Source organism: Chelon labrosus, assembly GCF_963514085.1.
Source record: "Chelon labrosus genome assembly, contig: SCAFFOLD_39, whole genome shotgun sequence".
In the NCBI taxonomy this organism is placed as follows: domain Eukaryota; kingdom Metazoa; phylum Chordata; class Actinopteri; order Mugiliformes; family Mugilidae; genus Chelon; species Chelon labrosus.
Window position 1 is genome coordinate 372,209 of NW_028181538.1, and position 21,452 is coordinate 393,660.

General features: G+C 48.3%; 1 protein-coding gene across 1 annotated transcript; it reads right to left on the minus strand.

Annotated features, from left to right (window-relative positions):
• Window positions 1-1,215: 1,215 nt before the first annotated feature.
• On the minus strand, window positions 1,216-19,973 carry LOC311509949 (armadillo repeat-containing protein 1-like). Its single transcript, XM_084575404.1, has 7 exons — window positions 19,556-19,973; window positions 18,972-19,164; window positions 8,492-8,583; window positions 4,531-4,720; window positions 4,304-4,420; window positions 3,775-3,849; window positions 1,216-2,708 (listed from the first exon to the last, which is right to left on the minus strand). The coding sequence occupies exons 2-7, from the start codon at window positions 19,131-19,133 to the stop codon at window positions 2,517-2,519; spliced, it is 828 nt and encodes a 275-aa protein (XP_084431530.1). The 5' UTR covers window positions 19,134-19,164; window positions 19,556-19,973; the 3' UTR covers window positions 1,216-2,516.
• Window positions 19,974-21,452: the final 1,479 nt, after the last annotated feature.

Genomic DNA, 21,452 nt, shown 5'->3' on the forward strand with positions numbered 1-21,452 from the left:
ATACACCATAGTGACACCATACTGTTTATTATTGTGACCAACAGCTTTAATGCTGAGAACCATGTGAGAGGTGTGTCCTAGCAATTACCTGCAGACCTTCAACACTGATTGTCAGCACCTGTGTGTCCACTTCTACCTGTGTGTCTTTGCCCTTATAAGATCAGTCTTCTATCTGCCTCACTATGCCCTGAAGAAGGCCCCATGCCGCTACGCGTGGGCATTTTAAAGCTGTCCAGTTAGGACATGTCATTTTTGTAATAAAGACATTTTAATTAAGGAGTGCCTCGGCTTCAGAGAATTCCTTCTCTACGCTGCCTCTTAGATGTTCGACCTTGGACCGAAGAGCACCCAAATCAAACTCAAAAGGAATTGAGCACGCCATTCATCTTGAATCTGAGCAATAAAATATAATAAACTAATATATAGTAAATGATTATAAGTTGGGCCCTTTGGCACAAATTACCCCAGACCCACCATTTTGGAATGAATGCATCCCCCAGCTGTTTTGAGCTGGCATCATGCTAGGAGGAGGAGCAGGAGGAAGAGGAGGAAGAGGAGGAAGAGGAGGAGGAGCAGGAGGAGCAGGAGGAGCAGGAGGAGCAGGAGGCTGAAGCTGATGTTTCAGGTCCTGGTTCCTCTGATGGCTCCGTGCTACTTCTGTAATGAATGATGTCTATATCTGGTTTCCTGCCTGTTGATGTATGAAAACTCATTTCACTGAGCCTCATCACTGAAGAGTCAGAGTCTTCCCTCAGCCGCTGACACTAACGTCTGACTGTCCCAGGACATTAAACACTGCTTCCTCAACCAGGACAGCTGCTTAGCAGGTGGTCCAGCCCCAGACAACAGTCCAGTCACCAACATGTTCATCAGTGTGTTTAAATCAGCTTGGCCAGCAACACACACACACACACATACACACACACACATACACACATACACACACACACATACACACATACACACACATACACACACACATACACACACACACACACACCACCTCTATCACACTCCTCACTTGTGCTCAACCAGCAGAAAGGAGACATTAATGTGTTGTGCTGTATGTCCTCATGTCTGCCTCTTGTCTTGTAGTGGGACACTGGAGACAGATCTACGTCTTAAACTCTTTTCTTCCAGAACAAACACTGTTCCTCTGTCCAGTTGGCAGAGGAAAGTAAACGTAAACAAACAAAAACAGACAGAAAGTCAGAGACCTTTCATTCAGCATGTTTATTCAAACGTTACGCATCAGACTGATGAAGAAGAGGATGAAGAAGAGGATGAAGAAGAGGGTGTGGCCTGTTTGATCAAGCTTCAATCAGTAGAAAAGGGTTAAAACATGATTCAGTGATTAGTAATAATCTGTCCCACGTATTTAAACCTGAGTAGAAGAAAGTGAAGCAGACGGAGACAAGCAGACGGAGACAAGCAGACGGAGACAAGCAGACGGACAGGAACACTGAGTCTGGTTCTTCTTCATGACACAGATCAGAGGAATGTTTGGTTCCTGCTCCTCTGTTCTCTGCAGGATCACACCAGGCGTCACAGGGAACGGGTCGAACATGCTAACATGCTAACATGCTAACACCTAACGGCAGGCTGCTCGGCGAGTGATTGGACCGTGTGAGTGCTGGAGGCGGAGCTATGAGCACACCTGGCAGGTACATGAACACAGAGCAGCATCACACCAGGGTCAAAGGTCACTCAGGAACACGAGTCAAAGCGTTTGGTTGTTCTGAGGAACGTGGAACACTGTCAGGGAGAGTTCTAGTCCACTTCAGACCAGACCACAGGAAATAGAAACAGTTTCAAGGCGCGAGGGCGTAAACGAGGGGAGGAGTCAAACCTCTGACCTTTGACCTTCTCTGACCAACAGGAAGCTGCTGAACTCATCCTCCTGCCAATGAACTGAAAGATCAACTCTGATGTCTCATGGGGGCGGAGCTCAGAGTCCTCCGGTCTCATGGGGGCGGAGCTCAGAGTCCTCCGGTCTCATGTGGGCGGGGCTTACAGTATGAGGCGTTGTGGCATTGGTTGAGTGTTTTGTTCTCTGATGTGGGAGGAGCTTAGACCTTCAGCGCTGTGGGACATGGAGACATGTGGTTTGAGTTAAGAGCTGAATGTTGGTTCTTCAGAACAGTGAGAGTGTGTGAGGACATGTGAGGACATGTGAGGACATGTGAGGACATGAGAGGACGTGAGAGGACGTGAGAGGACGTGAGAGGACATGAGAGGACATGAGAGGACATGAGAGGACGTGAGTGTGTGTGTAGCTGGAGGGGGTGGAAGGCACAGCTGACGTCTGTTGGTTGAATAAATACGACCACGGTTGGAGGAAGGAGTCCTGCCTCAGGTCTCTGTGCTCTGACTCGGTTTGTTCTCGTCGCTGGAGGCCACTTCCTGTCTGTTGGGACAGTTGAACGTCGTCTCCTCTCGTCTGTCTCTGATTGGACAGCGGTGAGATTTGGCAGCTGGTAGTCTTTGGTCGTGAGAGGACGCGGTAGAGACGAGGGTCACCAGTAGAACGAGCGGGACAGGAAGTTGGCGGCGGCTCCGAGCCAGGTGGCCCCGTCCTGGCCGGACCCCACCCGGGTCACCGCCTTGTCCGGCTCCTGAGACGGACTCTCGTCCTCGGGGAGGTAGTCTGGAAGGTCCAGGTTCTGCTCCACCTCCACAGACCCGTCCTCTGAGAACGGGATCAGCACCTGGAGACATGGACAGAGACACTGAGACGCTGAGACGCAGAGACACTGAGACGCAGAGACACTGAGACGCTGAGACGCAGAGACACTGAGACACAGAGACGCTGAGACACAGAGACGCTGAGACGCTGAGACACAGAAACACTGAGACGCTGAGACGCAGAGACGCAGAGACGCTGAGACACTGAGACGCTGAGACACAGAGACACAGAGACACAGAGACGCTGAGACACTGAGACATTGAGACACTGAGACGCTGAGACACACTGAGACACACTGAGACACAGAGACACTGAGACGCTGAGACGCTGAGACACACTGAGACACTGGAGGAAACGTTTACAGTCTGAACAGCTGTCTGATCCATCTAGACCAGGGGGGTCAAACATATGGCCCGGGGACCAGAATCGACCATGAAAGGGGTTCTTCTGTACTTGTCCAGCAGGGGGCGCTGTGTTTCAGTCAGAACTGAGATGAACTAATTCAATGTTTAGTTAAAGAATAGTCACGATGAACCTGTTCTTCTTCATGTGACGGGTCCAGGCCCCTGCATGAGGCCCCTGTATGTGGCCCCTGCATGTGGTCCCTGCATGTGGCCCCTGCATGAGGCCCCTGCATGTGGCCCCTGCATGTGGCCCCTCTATGCGGCCCCTCTATGCGGCCCCTGTATGCGGCCCCTGTATGTGGCCCCTGTATGAAGCCCCTGTATGTGGCCCCTGCATGTGGCCCCTGTATGAGGCCCCTGCATGTGGCCCCTGATCTAGACTCTTTAAGGCTGACTGCTGCTCCTTCATCACTTCACTGGTGGTGTTGGTGAGCTCCTACAGTCCTGGACCCAGAGCTACAGAGAACCTGAAGACAGGGACTGACTGTCTGACGGAGGCCACGTCTCCATGAGGGACCAACTTTAAACTGTTGTTCTGATTTCATTTAACTTCAGAGGCTTTGATAATAATTCCAGTCAGTGATCTGAAGACGTTTAGTTTCCTGTTGAAGCTCAGAGGATTTAAAAGAAGAACTGAGACAGAATAATGGACAGGACAAGTTAGACCAGATGTGAGACACTGACCTCGTCTCCGTTCTCTCCTTTCACCACCTGCTGAGCCTTCATCACCTGAGTGGAGGCGATCGCTGACGCCAGAGCCTGAACAGACAAACAGCTGTTAACATCTGGCTTCACCACCTGAACATCTCCTCTGTGCTGAGGGACATCCTCAGGAGACATGGAGACCATCTGCTTCTTCTCCTAGCTTCATGTTTGTGTCAGGGTTTTTAGATTTATCAGAACCTGAACCTCTAGAACCTCTAGAACCTCTAGGATCTCGAGGACATCTGGGACATCTAAGACATCTGGGCTGCCAGAGGTTAAACTCATCTAAGAACACCAAATAAACAGGAACATCTCCAGAACCATCAAGTCCATGTTCCTGACCCTGGTCTCTCTATAGACCCTGGTCTCTATGGACCCTATTGGATTTGATCAAATACTGAGACGACAGTTAAACTAAAGGAACCGATTCTCAGATGTAGTCTGGTTGGAGCTGAGCTGGAGGTCTGTTCAGACGTCGTGACTTACAGAGATGAACTCATGCGCTCACCTCGGCCTTCAGGTCTGAGCGGATTCGGACGATGCATCTCTTCACGGTCATCTGGAAGGTGAAGCTGATCACCCCTCTGATCTTCAGCAGAGCCTCCTCACAAAGACTCCTGCGACTCTGTAGGGAAAGGGTCAGACCCGTGAATGAATGAATGAATGAATGAATGAATAGATGAGTGGATGAATGGATGAATGGATGAGTGGATGAGTGACAGTCCGGTCCCTCACAGAGTCGTCCAGCCCGTCGATGTGCAGGACGACCGTCTTGGCTCTCTTGTTGCTGGAGCCCAGGAAGAACTGAGCTTTCCGGCGGCTGCTGACGGTCTCCTCCGCCGACCCGGCGTCGGCGCTGCCCGACGTCTGCAGGAGCTCGTAGATCTCAGAGGACAACAGCTTGGTCTCTCCGGGGGTGGTGGACCTGGACAACGGCAGACTTATGTGACTGATTTTAAAGGCAACTGAACACATGAAGACACATTTAGTTTTACTTCAGTTTCATTTGTAGTTGTTTGTTGGTTTTGAATTAAAGGACCACGGTGTAAAGTTGAGACCTAGAGTTCCTGTCAGGCTCCATGTGGTGAGGTGGTAGTAGTTGATCATCTAAACAGAATCCATGGAGTCCACTCAGTCAAAGGCTGCACCCAAACAACAACAACAAACACTGAACGTTTAAAAGAAGAGAAAAGTTTCCTGGAGACAGCGTCAAGGAGAAACATCTTCCAGAGAGGGTTAGGGAGTTTATGGCAGCGTTGGATGACCAGAACATTTCTGGAGTAGAGAACACAAGGTACCAGCTACCCTCTCCACACTACATTAACTTTGACTGAAAGATTTATTGGACTGAATCCAGTCCACTCTAGGAGAAGACAAGGAAGACAAGGACAGACTTTAGGAAGCTACAGGAGACCAACTGTAGGAGAAGACAAGGAAGACAAGGACAGACTTTAGGAAGCTACAGGAGACCAACTCTAGGAGAAGACAAGGAAGACAAGGACAGACTTTAGGAAGCTACAGGAGACCAACTCTAGGAGAAGACAAGGAAGACATGGACAGACTTTAGGAAGACACAGGAGACCACCTCTAGGAGAAGACAAGGAAGACAAGGACAGACTTTAGGAAGACACAGGAGACCAACTCTAGGAGAAGACAAGGAAGACAAGGACAGACTTTAGGAAGACACAGGAGACCAACTCCAGGAGAAGACAAGGAAGACAAGGACAGACTTTAGGACGCTACAGGAGACCAACTCCAGGAGAAGACAAGGAAGACAAGGACAGACTTTAGGAAGCTACAGGAGACCACCTCTAGGAGAAGACAAGGAAGACAAGGACAGACTTTAGGAAGACACAGGAGACCACCTCTAGGAGAATACAAGGAAGACAAGGACAGACTTTAGGAAGACACAGGAGACCACCTCTAGGAGAATACAAGGAAGACAAGGACAGACTTTAGGAAGCTACAGGAGACCAACTCTAGGAGAAGACAAGGAAGACAAGGACAGACTTTAGGAAGCTACAGGAGACCAACTCTAGGAGAAGACAAGGAAGACAAGGACAGACTTTAGGAAGCTACAGGAGACCAACTCTAGGAGAAGACAAGGAAGACAAGGACAGACTTTAGGAAGCTACAGGAGACCAACTCTAGGAGAAGACAAGGAAGACAAGGACAGACTTTAGGAAGCTACAGGAGACCAACTCTAGGAGAAGACAAGGAAGACAAGGACAGACTTTAGGAAGACACAGGAGACCAACTCTAGGAGAAGACAAGAAAGACAAGGACAGACTTTAGGAAGACACAGGAGACCAACTCTAGGAGAAGACAAGGAAGACAAGGACAGACTTTAGGAAGACACAGGAGACCAACTCTAGGAGAAGACAAGGAAGACAAGGACAGACTTTAGGAAGACACAGGAGACCAACTCTAGGAGAAGACAAGGAAGACAAGGACAGACTTTAGGAAGACACAGGAGACCAACTCTAGGAGAAGACAAGGACAGACTTTAGGAAGCTACAGGAGACCAACTCTTGGAGAAGACAAGGAAGACAAGGACAGACTTTAGGAAGACACAGGAGACCAACTCTAGGAGAAGACAAGGAAGACAAGGACAGACTTTAGGAAGACACAGGAGACCACCTCTAGGAGAAGACAAGGAAGACAAGGACAGACTTTAGGAAGACACAGGAGACCACCTCTAGGAGAAGACAAGGAAGACAAGGACAGACTTTAGGAAGCTACAGGAGACCAACTCTAGGAGAAGACAAGGAAGACAAGGACAGACTTTAGGAAGCTACAGGAGACCAACTCTAGGAGAAGACAAGGAAGACAAGGACAGACTTTAGGAAGACACAGGAGACCACCTCTAGGAGAAGACAAGGACAGACTTTAGGAAGCTACAGGAGACCAACTCTAGGAGAAGACAAGGAAGACAAGGACAGACTTTAGGAAGACACAGGAGACCAACTCTAGGAGAAGACAAGGAAGACAAGGACAGACTTTAGGAAGCTACAGGAGACCAACTCTAGGAGAAGACAAGGAAGACAAGGACAGACTTTAGGAAGCTACAGGAGACCAACTCTAGGAGAAGACAAGGAAGACAAGGACAGACTTTAGGAAGCTACAGGAGACCAACTCTAGGAGAAGACAAGGAAGACAAGGACAGACTTTAGGAAGACACAGGAGACCAACTCTAGGAGAAGACAAGGAAGACAAGGACAGACTTTAGGAAGCTACAGGAGACCAACTCTAGGAGAAGACAAGGAAGACAAGGACAGACTTTAGGAAGACACAGGAGACCAACTCTAGGAGAAGACAAGGAAGACAAGGACAGACTTTAGGACGCTACAGGAGACCAACTCTAGGAGAAGACAAGGAAGACAAGGACAGACTTTAGGAAGCTACAGGAGACCAACTCTAGGAGAAGACAAGGAAGACAAGGACAGACTTTAGGAAGACACAGGAGACCAACTCTAGGAGAAGACAAGGAAGACAAGGACAGACTTTAGGAAGCTGCAGGAGACCAACTCTAGGAGAAGACAAGGAAGACAAGGACAGACTTTAGGAAGCTACAGGAGACCAACTCTAGGAGAAGACAAGGAAGACAAGGACAGACTTTAGGAAGACACAGGAGACCAACTCTAGGAGAAGACAAGGAAGACAAGGACAGACTTTAGGAAGACACAGGAGACCAACTCTAGGGGCAGACAAGGAAGACAAGGACAGACTTTAGGAAGCTACAGGAGACCAACTCTAGGAGAAGACAAGGAAGACAAGGACAGACTTTAGGAAGCTGCAGGAGACCAACTCTAGGAGAAGACAAGGAAGACAAGGACAGACTTTAGGAAGACACAGGAGACCAACTCTAGGAGAAGACAAGGAAGACAAGGACAGACTTTAGGAAGACACAGGAGACCAACTCTAGGAGAAGACAAGGAAGACAAGGACAGACTTTAGGACGCTACAGGAGACCAACTCTAGGAGAAGACAAGGAAGACAAGGACAGACTTTAGGAAGCTACAGGAGACCAACTCTAGGAGAAGACAAGGAAGACAAGGACAGACTTTAGGAAGCTACAGGAGACCAACTCTAGGAGAAGACAAGGACAGACTTTAGGAAGACACAGGAGACCAACTCTAGGGGCAGACAAGGAAGACAAGGACAGACTTTAGGAAGCTACAGGAGACCAACTCTAGAAGAAGACAAGGAAGACAAGGACAGACTTTAGGAAGCTACAGGAGACCAACTCTAGGACATTTAGGATCAGATCAGGATAAAAAAAAACTGGACTGGGACATGCTGGACACATGGACCTGTGCATAATAGAATCCTGTGGACCAGAGACAAGATCAGTGACACAGTTTGATCTCCAGCCAACGACTCAAAAACTAAAACAGAGACACTGAGTCTGATTTTATTAAACTGTGACGTCTGAAGAAACGTTGTAAGAGTCAGTTATGGTCCCTGGTCCCTGATGGTCCCTGGTCAGTTATGGTCCCTGATGGTCCCTGGTCCCTGGTCCTTGGTCAGTTATGGTCCCTGGTCAGTTATGGTCCCTGGTCAGTTATGGTCCCTGGTCCCTGGTCAGTTATGGTCCCTGGTCCCTGGTCAGACATGGTCCCTGGTCCCTGATGGTCCCTGATGGTCCCTGGTCAGACATGGTCCCTGGTCAGACATGGTCCCTGGTCAGACTCACTTCTGGACGACGTTCTGGAGGCTCAGCATCATCCCCAGCTCCCCCTTCAGCTTCTCCCTGTTGGCTCGACATTCAGCCAGGTAACGGATGGCCTGCAGCAGAATGACACACCTCTACATGACCAGACTCCATTCAAATATTGGTCGATTTTAGATAGATAGATAAATACATGAAAACATGTGGTTATATACAATGTATGAACCGTGTATGTGTAATGGGTAGAGAAAATGTCCTATTATATTTAATTAACACAGTTACCCCCTTCTATTTTTTTTATTTTATTACATTTAAGTGTTCCATTTATTCCACTTCATGCCGCTAGATGGCGCTGTTTCACTGTATCACCATAGTGGGTTACCATGGAGACGGTAGCTCGAGCGCTCAGAAATAAACGTCCAGCGCTTGAGAAAGATTAATTTTGTTCGTCTCCACTGCTTTCTAACCCACAGGTATGTTTAAACCTTTCCAATCCCTGTTAATATATATCAATATATCCAGTACGGTTGCCTATGTGATGTATGTTGTCATGTCTGGTGAAGAAAGGTTATTATGATGTGTTTATATGTATATGTATTAGCCTGTAACCGTCAGTGAAGGTTTTGTTCTTTCGTTTTTCTGTACGGACTGTAAACAGTGTTGTGTTGATTAACATAGGTAACATCAGTATGTGTAATCTATAATGTTTTGGTCTCCCTGTACTTGGTATAATTTTGTTTATTGCCGGTGCTCTGTTCAGTATACATTTCGTTAGCCAGAGCCTGTCAATGTTCTATGGAGGTTATGCCGCCGTTAGTGGATGTGCGCGTGCCTGTTGACACACACGCAAACGGCAGACCGATGCGTTGTGTTGGTGATTGATTAACAGTCACACAAACAGTTAAATCCTCTATAGTATTCTATATAACTATATAATAGTTTGTTTGTATTGTAATGTATGTCATATAAGTAGTCCAATGTAGCCTCTGATCCGTTGTATGGTTCACTTTAAGGAAATAAACGTCCAGCGCTTGAGAAAGATTAATTTTGTTCGTCTCCACTGCTTTCTAACCCACAGTGCTATTTAGCCTGTGGCCTTATACCTGCCCAGATTCCCCTAGGTCTGAGGCCGGTAATAATTGGGGGCTCGTCCGGGATAAAGTTTCGGAAAGTGAGCTGAGCAGTCACTGTGACGGTGAGACCAGGTGTCCAAGCTTCAGGGAAGGCTGCTGTGTTGAGCGTCATCCAGAGAGTAACGGCCACCGGTGAGACGTCACGATGACTACAGTAACCCCACGGCGAATGTTGACCTTCCAGATCATCAAACAGCTCCCAGCGCTGAGTTTCAGTCAATTGCAGTTGGTCGCCAAGTCAGTTGAAGATGGCAGCGAAAGCACTGAGGGCCTCAGTGAGCCAGAGCTGTATGACGTCATCATCGACTACACCAGGAGCGAGAGGTTGAAGGCGAGGGAAGATGAAGGCATGGCTCAACTCCTCTCCCTCCAGGACCTGCTGCAGGAACTGACATCGACAGACCCCGGGTCTGGTGAGGTTGGTGTTTCTACCGTTCACATGGACGGCATACTGACGCCTACACACCAACTCTTACCTCCCTCCACAAGGGACATCCACACACGTTCATCAGTGGACATTCACACCCACCCGTCGTCCACGGACCTTCACACACACCCGTTGTCCACGGACACTGAGACGCGTTTGTCATCAGTGGACATGCACACACACACGTCACTCATGGACAGAGACATTCATGCACCTGTTACTACATGGAGACCAGCCCAGCCGAGCGTCACTGGCACCCGTGGTGCCCACCATGATAGGACAAGCCTATCCTCAACTGTAACAGACCAGGTAGTAAGACTGTCTGATGTTACTGCACTGCTTCCACGTAGAGAGTGTAAAATACATGGTGGTCAAGTATCTGACACAGGTTCTGACATTTGCTTTAATGGTTTCTGTAAGCAGATGGACGCTGCTTTACAAGAAGGGTTTAGCGAGGCTGAAATTATTAGGGCTGTCCTTAAGATAATTAAGCCAGGTACATTCAGGGAAATGCTCACTAACCATGATGATTTAACATTGAGTGGGTTAAAAAGGTTTCTCCGTTCTCACATCAGGGATAAAAGTGTAACCGAGCTCTTTCAAGAGCTCAGTAATGCTAGACAACATGACAAGGAGGGTCCACAGCAGTTAAAACAGAGAGTTATTTTTGAGTCACAGCAACCTGGTGTAGAGTTTAGCTATGACAAAAGGCTTGTACAGGGTACTTTTTTACACACACTCTACCAAGGTCTAAATGAGAGAAACACTTATGTTAGACATGACATCAAACCTTTTCTTTCTGACATGCAGGTTAGCGATGACTTTCTGTTAGTACAGATGACCAAGTCCATGACTGAGGAAGAGGGGAGGTTAAAACGCCTGGGTGCTGTAGCTAAGTCTAGACCTGTGACTGTAAACATTGCCCAATATGACCATGATGGACAGACTGACAAGACAAAACCGAGTCAAGTTGATGCTGAGTTACAGGCTAACCGTGAAGCTATCAGAGAGCTAACTGCCCAAGTGTCCTCACTGACTAGACACATGACACTCGTTGACAGGTCTGCAGAACGTGTACAGTCTGGCCGCCCTAGCACATCTGGTAGTCGTCCGCAGTCACTGTCAGCTGACAAAAAGGGTAGATGCCACATCTGCGTAGCAAGTGGAACCATGAGCTGTCCCCATTGTTTTGTCTGTGGCCAGGCAGGACACAAAGCTATTGGCTGTTTGCAGAGGAAGTCGTCGGGAAACGGGAAGAGGTCACTGGAGCAGGGCAGCCAGTGACTGTGAACAGCATTCAGCCCACTGTTAAGTTTAAGCCACCACCCATCCTATGCCAAGCAGATTCAAACAAACGCATTGCCCAGCTCATAGGGAAACGTTGTACTGTCTCTTGCAACATCAATGGTGTGCCAATTGAAATGCTTTTAGACTCAGGGGCTCAGGTAACAATGGTCAGCAAAACCTGGGTAGACAGAGCATCACCCAATGTCAAAATCCAACCACTTCAGTCCCTCTTTGCCAATCAGCCTTTGGAAATATCAGCAGCAAATGGTACACAAGTTCCTCTTGATGGATGGGCTGAGGTCGATCTGCAGATTTGTAGTGAGCGCCATGGATCTGTGACAATTAGAGTGCCCCTCCTGGTCAGTCAAAATTGCCACTTTCCCCTGTTAGGTAGTAACGTCATAGCTGAGATCATCAAGGAGCATGACAACACTGTGAACGTGACTGCTATCCTGACTGACGCTTTAAGTGTCCCCGAGAATACAGTTGAGGCTTTGGTCTCTGCCCTTCAGATAACAACCACTGACGAGACAGCCCCGTGTACTGTACACACAGGAAAGAAAGGTGTCACTATCCCTGCTGGTAGAATCTATGAAGTCAGGTGCCGGGTTAGGGGGTTGCCAGGGACTTGTACCATGCTGTTCGAGCCTCTAATAGAAAACACCTGCCCTGAGGGTCTAGAACTGTTTCCTGCGTTAGTTGACATTCCTGGTGGATCCTCAAAATGCATTAAAATTCCCATCCAAAATGCAACCCGACATGCCATTTATTTGACCCAAAGAATCACTCTCGGCACTCTTGAGGAAATGGCTGACGTGGAACCTGTCTCGAGTCTTGAGCACATGCCACATGATGTTCAAACCTTTTCAGCTCAGTTACGTACAGATCCATCGACTCACCTGAACAAAAAGCAAGACAGACAGACTAGGTCTAAAGCCGAAAACAAGTGGCACCCTCCCGTTGACGTATCACATCTAGCTGAGGATGAACAGAGATTAGTCAGAGAAACGTTGTTTGAGCAGTCTGATGTGTTTGCCAAAGACGATGCTGACATTGGTTGTATTCCTGACCTCCAGCTTAGAATCAACCTTACAGATGAAACACCAGTCCAAAAGTCTTACAATTCCATCCCCAAGCCCTTGTATCAAGAGGTAAAAGACTATGTTCAGAACTTGCTTGACCGTGGTTGGATCAGAAAATCCACCTCAGCATACTCTTCTCCTGTGGTCTGTGTGAGAAAAAAGGACATGAGCCTACGTCTCTGTGTTGACTTCCGGGGGCTGAACAGTAAAACCATCCCTGACCGCCACCCACTTCCACGCATCCAAGACCTGCTTGACAATTTAGGTGGCAACTCATGGTTTTCCATACTTGACCAGGGCAGTGCTTATCACCAAGGCTTTGTTGAAGAGAGCTGCCGGCACCTGACAGCTTTTAGCACTCCGTGGGGTTTTTACGAGTGGGTACGCCTCCCATTTGGCCTCACCAACGCTCCAGCAGCCTTCCAACGCTGCATGGAGGACGTGCTGGCCGGTTTAAGAGATGAATGCTGTTCGCCTTACTTGGATGATGTGCTCTGCTTTTCCAAGACTTTCCAGGGCCATGTTGAGGACTTAAGACAAGTTCTGTGTCGCTTAAGAGAGCACGGTGTGAAGCTGCGCCCGAAAAAGTGTGAGCTGTTCAAACGCCAAGTGAGATATGTTGGACGCCTGGTCACGAGTGACGGTGTTCAGGTAGATCCCAAAGACCTCGAAGCTGTGTTGCAGATGAAGGAGAGAAAGCCAAAGAACGTCGGAGAGGTCCGAGCTCTACTTGGTTTCTTGGGCTACTATCGCTCATTCATCCAGGATTTTTCCAGAATAGCCCGGCCACTGTTTAAGCTTCAAGAACATCCTGCTCCGTCCAACAAGAGCCCTGTCGCAGCCAAGTCCACCCAAAAAGGCAAGAGCAGTGGTCAATTACCATCCAGGACACCAGTTCATTGGACCCCCGAACACAGTGCTGTTGTGTCCCGCCTTGTGGACATGTTGATCAAACCTCCCATCTTGGCCTACCCCGACTTCGATTTGCCATTCATCCTGCACACTGATGCATCCAATGAAGGTTTGGGGGCTGTGCTCTACCAGGAACAGAACAGCAAACTCCGGGTTATTGCATATGGGTCCAGGTCACTCACGCCTGCTGAAAAGAATTACCACCTCCATTCCAGTAAGCTTGAGTTTCTCGCTCTGAAGTGGGCCATATGCGATAAATTCTGTGATTATCTGTATTATGCAACAACATTCACTGTGTATACAGATAACAATCCCCTCACCTACGTCCTGAGCACGGCCAAGTTGAATGCTGTTGGACATCGCTGGGTCGGTGAATTAGCCGACTTCCACTTCAACATCAAGTACAGGCCAGGCAAGGTGAATGTTGATGCGGATACCCTGTCCAGGTTTCCAGTGAAGCTCCAAGACCACCTGAGGGAATACACTGAGACAATGCCACCCGAGGTTGTATCTGCCATCTGGCAGGGGAATAAAGCTCAGAGAGATGAGGATGTGTCCTGGGCTGCCACCCTTCAGATCGCCGCTTGTGATGACAACCCTCCTCCGGTGAGTACGCACATGTTTACCCCAGAAGATATCAGGGCTGCCCAGAAAGGAGATGAGTCCATTTCCGAGGTGATCCAGTTGAAAGGGAGCGGATGGAATCCGAGAGACAAAGTCCAGAGTCCAATACAACCAGGAACACGACGGCTGATACATGAGTGGAACAGGCTCAAACTGGATAATGGAATTCTGTACAGGCAGGCAGGAGAAAATCAACAACTGGTCCTTCCCAAAGCACTAAAGTCAACTGTGCTTAAACACCTGCACGATGACATGGGACACATTGGCGCTGATAAAGTCATCCACCTGGCAAGGCAACGGTTCTACTGGCCTTTTATGCAGCGCGAAATCGAGGACCACGTCATCCGTCAGTGCTCATGCATCAAGCAGAAGCGACCTGCCGTACATCAGAAAGCACCAATGGGCTCAATCACAACTAGTGCACCGTTTGAGCTGCTCTCTGTTGATTATCTTCACCTTGATCGCAGTAAAGGAGGCTACGAGTACGTCCTGGTGATAGTAGACCACTTTACCCGTTTTGCTCAGGCCTACCCAACTCGAAACAAGTCTGGTAAAACAGCGGCCGAAAAGATCTTCTACGATTTCATTCCACGCTTCGGGTACCCTCAAAAGCTCCACCATGACCAGGGCCGGGAATTCGAGAACACTCTGTTCCAAAGACTTCAGCAGCTGGCAGGAATCTCTCACTCCCGAACTACTCCTTACCATCCGCAGGGGAACCCTGTTGAACGCCTGAACAGAACACTTCTCCAGATGCTCAGGACGCTTCATGAGGAAAAGAAGGCAGAGTGGAAAGACCATCTCCCCAGCATAGTCCATGCCTACAACTGCACGAAGCATGAGTCTACAGGCTACTCACCATTCTTCCTCCTCTTCGGAAGACATCCACAGCTGCCCATTGACCTCATATTCAATCTGGACCCAGATCGGCTGGCACAGACACGGCAGGAATATGCACAGACCTGGGCTTCCCGGATGCAGGATGCATACCGGATTGCCTCTGAGAACAGCAAGAAGTCTTCAGAGAAAGGGAAAAGGCACTACGACCAAGGTGCCAGAGGAGCCTTGCTGCAACCTGGTGATCGTGTGCTTGTCAAGAACCTGTCTGAGAGAGGTGGCCCAGGCAAACTTCGATCTTATTGGGAACAAAAGATTCACCATGTCATTGAGAGGCTGGGAGATGGACCTGTATATCGAATCCAAGCTGAAACAGGTGACAAGACCCTCCGGGTGCTCCACCGCAACCTCCTCTTGCCTGTCAGTGACTTGCCAGTCAGCCATGAGGAACGTGACACTGGTGTGGAGCTGAAGCCCCAAAGACAGAGACACCATATGCCACCCAGAGAAGCAACCAAGTCGGATGGCAACACCTCAGATGATGAGGCGGAGAGCTCCTACAACCTCAGACCCTTGCCTGTGTATGAGAGGAGGACTGTCAGACACCACCTGCCTCAGTCAGAGCTACACAGTGAGCTGCGGGCTGTGGCTCCAGAATACAAACCGTCGAGCCGAGCACCTGAGTCTGAGGATGTGTGGCGGCCAGGATCATCTGACTCTTTGGTGACAGCAGAGCCAACTCCTGCACCAAGGAGTGCCCCAGCTGTGGAAGGACCGGAACAACAAAGGCATGATTCTGAGGAGAGTGGAAGTCCACAGGATCCTGAGCTAGATGTTGTGCCTGTTCCTCAACCAGTAAGAGAGGTAGATCAGCAACTGAGGAGGTCCACCCGACCAGTCAAACCCAGAAGCATCTTCATGTATGACCAGTCAGGAGAACCTTCCTACCAGCCTTGGAGAATGGGAACTAATGCTATGTACTGTACCCCTTCGTCCTTGCCTGCCTACCCAGTGTTTCATGAGATGTGCTACTATCCTCCCCCAGCTGTATGGACGTACGGTAGAACTGACATTGACCAGGACATAAAAGACCTTGACATTGACATACAACCCTACCTTCATACTACTTACCTGTGACTGACATACTGCACGCTTACTTCCTGTTCAGACTGGTGACTGGTTACTTACCTGACCGTACTTACCATACCTGTGAGTACCACTGTAGTTAGTAGTCCAGTTTAGTTAGTTCTGGATGTCAGGAGACATCTTTTAAAGTAGGGGAGAGTGTAATGGGTAGAGAAAATGTCCTATTATATTTAATTAACACAGTTACCCCCTTCTATTTTTTTTATTTTATTACATTTAAGTGTTCCATTTATTCCACTTCATGCCGCTAGATGGCGCTGTTTCACTGTATCACCATAGTGGGTTACCATGGAGACGGTAGCTCGAGCGCTCAGAAATAAACGTCCAGCGCTTGAGAAAGATTAATTTTGTTCGTCTCCACTGCTTTCTAACCCACAGGTATGTTTAAACCTTTCCAATCCCTGTTAATATATATCAATATATCCAGTACGGTTGCCTATGTGATGTATGTTGTCATGTCTGGTGAAGAAAGGTTATTATGATGTGTTTATATGTATATGTATTAGCCTGTAACCGTCAGTGAAGGTTTTGTTCTTTCGTTTTTCTGTACGGACTGTAAACAGTGTTGTGTTGATTAACATAGGTAACATCAGTATGTGTAATCTATAATGTTTTGGTCTCCCTGTACTTGGTATAATTTTGTTTATTGCCGGTGCTCTGTTCAGTATACATTTCGTTAGCCAGAGCCTGTCAATGTTCTATGGAGGTTATGCCGCCGTTAGTGGATGTGCGCGTGCCTGTTGACACACACGCAAACGGCAGACCGATGCGTTGTGTTGGTGATTGATTAACAGTCACACAAACAGTTAAATCCTCTATAGTATTCTATATAACTATATAATAGTTTGTTTGTATTGTAATGTATGTCATATAAGTAGTCCAATGTAGCCTCTGATCCGTTGTATGGTTCACTTTAAGGAAATAAACGTCCAGCGCTTGAGAAAGATTAATTTTGTTCGTCTCCACTGCTTTCTAACCCACAGTGCTATTTAGCCTGTGGCCTTATACCTGCCCAGATTCCCCTAGGTCTGAGGCCGGTAATATATGCAGTAACGAAAGATTGTAAATACAGAATATATAGAGGACGTAAGATATAAAATATGGACATGAGGTTAGTTGTGTATATGTAGATGAATTTAATAAAACACTTTAGGGCTGACTGCATTGTGTCTACAGCTCTGGACCTACAGAGCCACAGACTCCATGAAGAGAGGGAGCGGCCACAGACACGTCAACACTCGTCCTGTTCAAATGAATCTGGTGATCTGAATCTACAAACGACGACCAACGCTCGTCTCTGAGTGGCCAACCAGGTCCCTGGTCAGTTATGGTCCCTGGTCCCTGGTCAGTTATGGTCCCTGGTCAGTTATGGTCCCTGGTCCCTGGTCAGTTATGGTCCCTGGTCCCTGGTCAGTTATGGTCCCTGGTCCCTGGTCAGTTATGGTCCCTGGTCCCTGGTCAGTTATGGTCCCTGGTCAGTTATGGTCCCTGGTCAGTTATGGTCCCTGGTCCCTGGTCAGTTATGGTCCCTGGTCAGTTATGGTCCCTGGTCCCTGGTCAGTTATGGTCCCTGGTCAGTTATGGTCCCTGGTCAGTTATGGTCCCTGGTCCCTGGTCAGTTATGGTCCCTGGTCAGTTATGGTCCCTGGTCAGTTATGGTCCCTGGTCCCTGGTCAGTTATGGTCCCTGGTCAGTTATGGTCCCTGGTCCCTGGTCAGTTATGGTCCCTGGTCAGTTATGGTCCCTGGTCTGTTATGGTCCCTGGTCAGTTATGGTCCCTGGTCTGTTATGGTCCCTGGTCAGTTATGGTCCCTGGTCAGTTATGGTCCCTGGTCTGTTATGGTCCCTGGTCTGTTATGGTCCCTGGTCTGTTATGGTCCCTGGTCAGTTATGGTCCCTGGTCAGTTATGGTCCCTGGTCCCTGGTCCCTGGTCAGTTATGGTCCCTGGTCCCTGGTCTGTTATGGTCCCTGGTCCCTGGTCCCTGGTCAGTTATGGTCCCTGGTCCCTGGTCAGTTATGGTCCCTGGTCCCTGGTCAGTTATGGTCCCTGGTCCCTGGTCAGTTATGGTCCCTGGTCAGTTATGGTCCCTGGTCCCTGGTCAGTTATGGTCCCTGGTCCCTGGTCCCTGGTCAGTTATGGTCCCTGGTCCCTGGTCAGTTATGGTCCCTGGTCAGTTATGGTCCCTGGTCCCTGGTCAGTTATGGTCCCTGGTCAGTTATGGTCCCTGGTCCCTGGTCCCTGGTCAGTTATGGTCCCTGGTCCCTGGTCCCTGGTCAGTTATGGTCCCTGGTCCCTGGTCAGTTATGGTCCCTGGTCAGTTATGGTCCCTGGTCCCTGGTCAGTTATGGTCCCTGGTCTGTTATGGTCCCTGGTCCCTGGTCCCTGGTCAGTTATGGTCCCTGGTCAGTTATGGTCCCTGGTCAGTTATGGTCCCTGGTCCCTGGTCAGTTATGGTCCCTGGTCCCTGGTCTGTTATGGTCCCTGGTCCCTGGTCAGTTATGGTCCCTGGTCCCTGGTCAGTTATGGTCCCTGGTCCCTGGTCTGTTATGGTCCCTGGTCCCTGGTCTGTTATGGTCCCTGGTCAGTTATGGTCCCTGGTCCCTGGTCTGTTATGGTCCCTGGTCCCTGGTCTGTTATGGTCCCTGGTCCCTGGTCTGTTATGGTCCCTGGTCCCTGGTCTGTTATGGTCCCTGGTCCCTGGTCCCTGGTCAGTTATGGTCCCTGGTCCCTGGTCAGTTATGGTCCCTGGTCCCTGGTCAGTTATGGTCCCTGGTCCCTGGTCAGTTATGGTCCCTGGTCCCTGGTCCCTGGTCTGTTATGGTCCCTGGTCTGTTATGGTCCCTTTTATCAGTGCACCAATCACACGTCAACAAATCAAACGTGACGCGAGAGCCGACTGTGTCTGGTGGCGTAAACAGATCCATGGTTCTCTAAACCAGACAGGTCCTGATCTGGGTTTCTGTGATCCAGAGATGACGTCTACACACACGACGTTGAATGATGGACACGTGACAGGTGAAGCAGGACGTTACGTGTCTGGACAGGACGACTCACCAGGAGGGCCGAGTAGACCACCTGAGGGTTGGGGTGGTCCAGGAACAGGATGAGTCCCGGGAGGCAGCCCTGGTCCTGGACGATAGCCCTGCGGTTCATGGGGTCTGCGGCCAGGTCCCTCAGCTGGTTGACCACGGCCAGGGCGTCCGGCTCGGCGCTCATGGCTGACGCTCACTGACCCATGCAAGAAGAACTGAGGAGGGCAGACAAATGTTGGCTCAGTGGGTCAGACATGCACCTGCAGCCACCTGTTGTCTCAACATCTGTTTTCATCTGGAGCTCAGCGCTGATCACTGACCAGACTATGAATCATCTGCCGGATGAGACATTATGTCTCCCGCGTCCTAATGACTCCATCACATCTCTCTACAGCGGCTGTTTATTTATGAGAAGCGTTAAATCCTTAAATCACCAGATTATCGCATGGAACTGTTGCCTGGTGAACGGAGAGCAGAGCCGCTCAGGCGCTAACTGCCGCCGGAGCCGTCCGCTGTCAGTCCGGCTAACAGGCGCTGAACGTCGGGTCAGAACATCTGTCATCACCGACACCGACCAATGCTAAAGCTAATGCTAACAGCGCTCACCTCTGACGGTCACCGGCACCCAGCGGCGGGCTAACGGCTAACGCTAGCTGTCAGCTTCTCTTCCGTCAGTCTCGCGCCTGGCGGGGAGCAGACATGGAGGACAGGGGACCGGGGACGGTTCTCCGGCGGACGCTGGTGGGTGTCGGGTTAGTTCTGGCTCCGGTTCGGCCTCTGGAACCGTTCAGTGACACTAAACAAACCGAGGAACCCAAGAAACGAGTCTTCCTGCTGAAAAGCGAACAGGGCGGCCACGTGCAAACATCGAAGCCTGTGATTGGCCGATCAGTGTCCACCTGATCCCGCGGACCAATCAGCTGCTCTGTTGTTGGAATTAAAGGTCCCACGCCCTGGGGCCGCCAGCAAACTGACACAGGGTCAGTTTCAGAGGCTACTGACGTCATCAGCGGGCGACTGGATCCGATCTGGAGTCAGGAGGGTCGGAACCAGGTCTGGACAAACAACAACAATACATATAAATCAAAATTTAATAAACCAGATTGTGACTTTTTATTTGAAAAAATCGATGAAGACAAAAAACCAACAGGATGTAGAAGATAAACATATAGTAGAAGAAGAATTAACTGTAATAGAAACTGAAAATACATTAAAACAAATGACAAACGGTAAATCACCAGAGACAGATGCTTTAACATCTGAATTCCTAAAACATTTTACAAAAACAAAAGTTACTATACAACGCTTTTTTGGAATGTATTAAGAAAGGAAGTTTGTCCCCTACTATGAAAACAGGTTTGATAACCTTATTACCAAAACCCCCAAAAGAGTTGTCGATGCGAGACAGCTGGAGACCAGTAACTTACTATGCAATGATTATAAACTTCTTGCTTTAGTTTATGCAAATCACTTAAAGCATGTAAACTTATAGAAGAGTATCAATCAGCTTTTATAAAGGGAAGATAAATTCACAACCGTATTCGACTGATTCTAGATATGACTGACCACCAGTCATTCATTCAAGCAGATGTCTTGTGTTATTCATAGATTTCTTCAAAGCATTCGACGCCGTGGAACATGATTTTATGTTTACGGTGCTTAACAAACTCAGATTTGGAGAAGAGTTCTGCAAGATCATAAAAATGTTTTATAGTGATATTTACAGTTACATCTCCCTCAACCCTGGAACGACACCAACAATTCAGATCTCACGTGGTATTAGACAAGGCTGTCCTATTTCACCAAAATGATTTATTGTATGTACAAATGCTAGCATATCTAACTGTAAATCACCCTCAAATTAAAGGAATCACCATTTTCAATTATGAATATCGAATAAGTCAATTTGCAGATGACACAGTAATGTTTCTAAAAGATTAATCTTTAATTGAAAAAGCCTTAGATATAATATCAGTCTTTTCCAAAGATTCAGGATTATGTCTGAACTTGAAAAAATGTGAAATACTATCTCTTGACAAATATAGGCTCCATTCCTGTCAAAACTGAATTAAAATACTTAGGTTTAATGATGTCTAAAGATAGAAATAAGAGAGAGGCTCAGGAGAGATCTCTCTAGTCTTATTAACAAAAGCAGAAGGTTTATCAAAATTAGTATATCCTTGTCAATCTCTTTATGCCCCCCCCCCCCATGATTAAAAAGGTAAATTCAATCATTTTTAATTTCATATGGAAAAATAAGACACACTAGTTTAAACAATCTGTGATGGTGAAAGACTTTAAACATGGTGGTTGGAAGCTGCTGATATTGAATCTATGATTAAAGTTAAACTGGATAAAAGATTATTTGACACATCCAGATTCCATGTGGTTCCACAAACCAAAATATCTTTTCCTAAATGTTGGAGGATTCGAATTTTTGTTAAGGTGTGACTTTGAAATAACTAAACCACCAATCAAACTGTCTGACTTCCATAAACAAATA

What these genes read in the sequence shown, in the direction of transcription:
- LOC311509949 (XM_084575404.1), bottom strand. Translation starts at nt 19,133, where the DNA reads ATGAGCGCCGAGCCGGACGCCCTGGCCGTGGTCAACCAGCTGAGGGAC. An exon ending in TGGTCTACTCGGCCCTCCTG is followed by an intron (nt 8,584 to 18,971) that starts GTGAGTCGTCCT and finishes ATTCTGCTGCAG; the next exon opens with GCCATCCGTTACCTGGCTGA. An exon ending in TCGACGGGCTGGACGACTCT is followed by an intron (nt 4,421 to 4,530) that starts GTGAGGGACCGG and finishes CTTTCCCTACAG; the next exon opens with AGTCGCAGGAGTCTTTGTGA.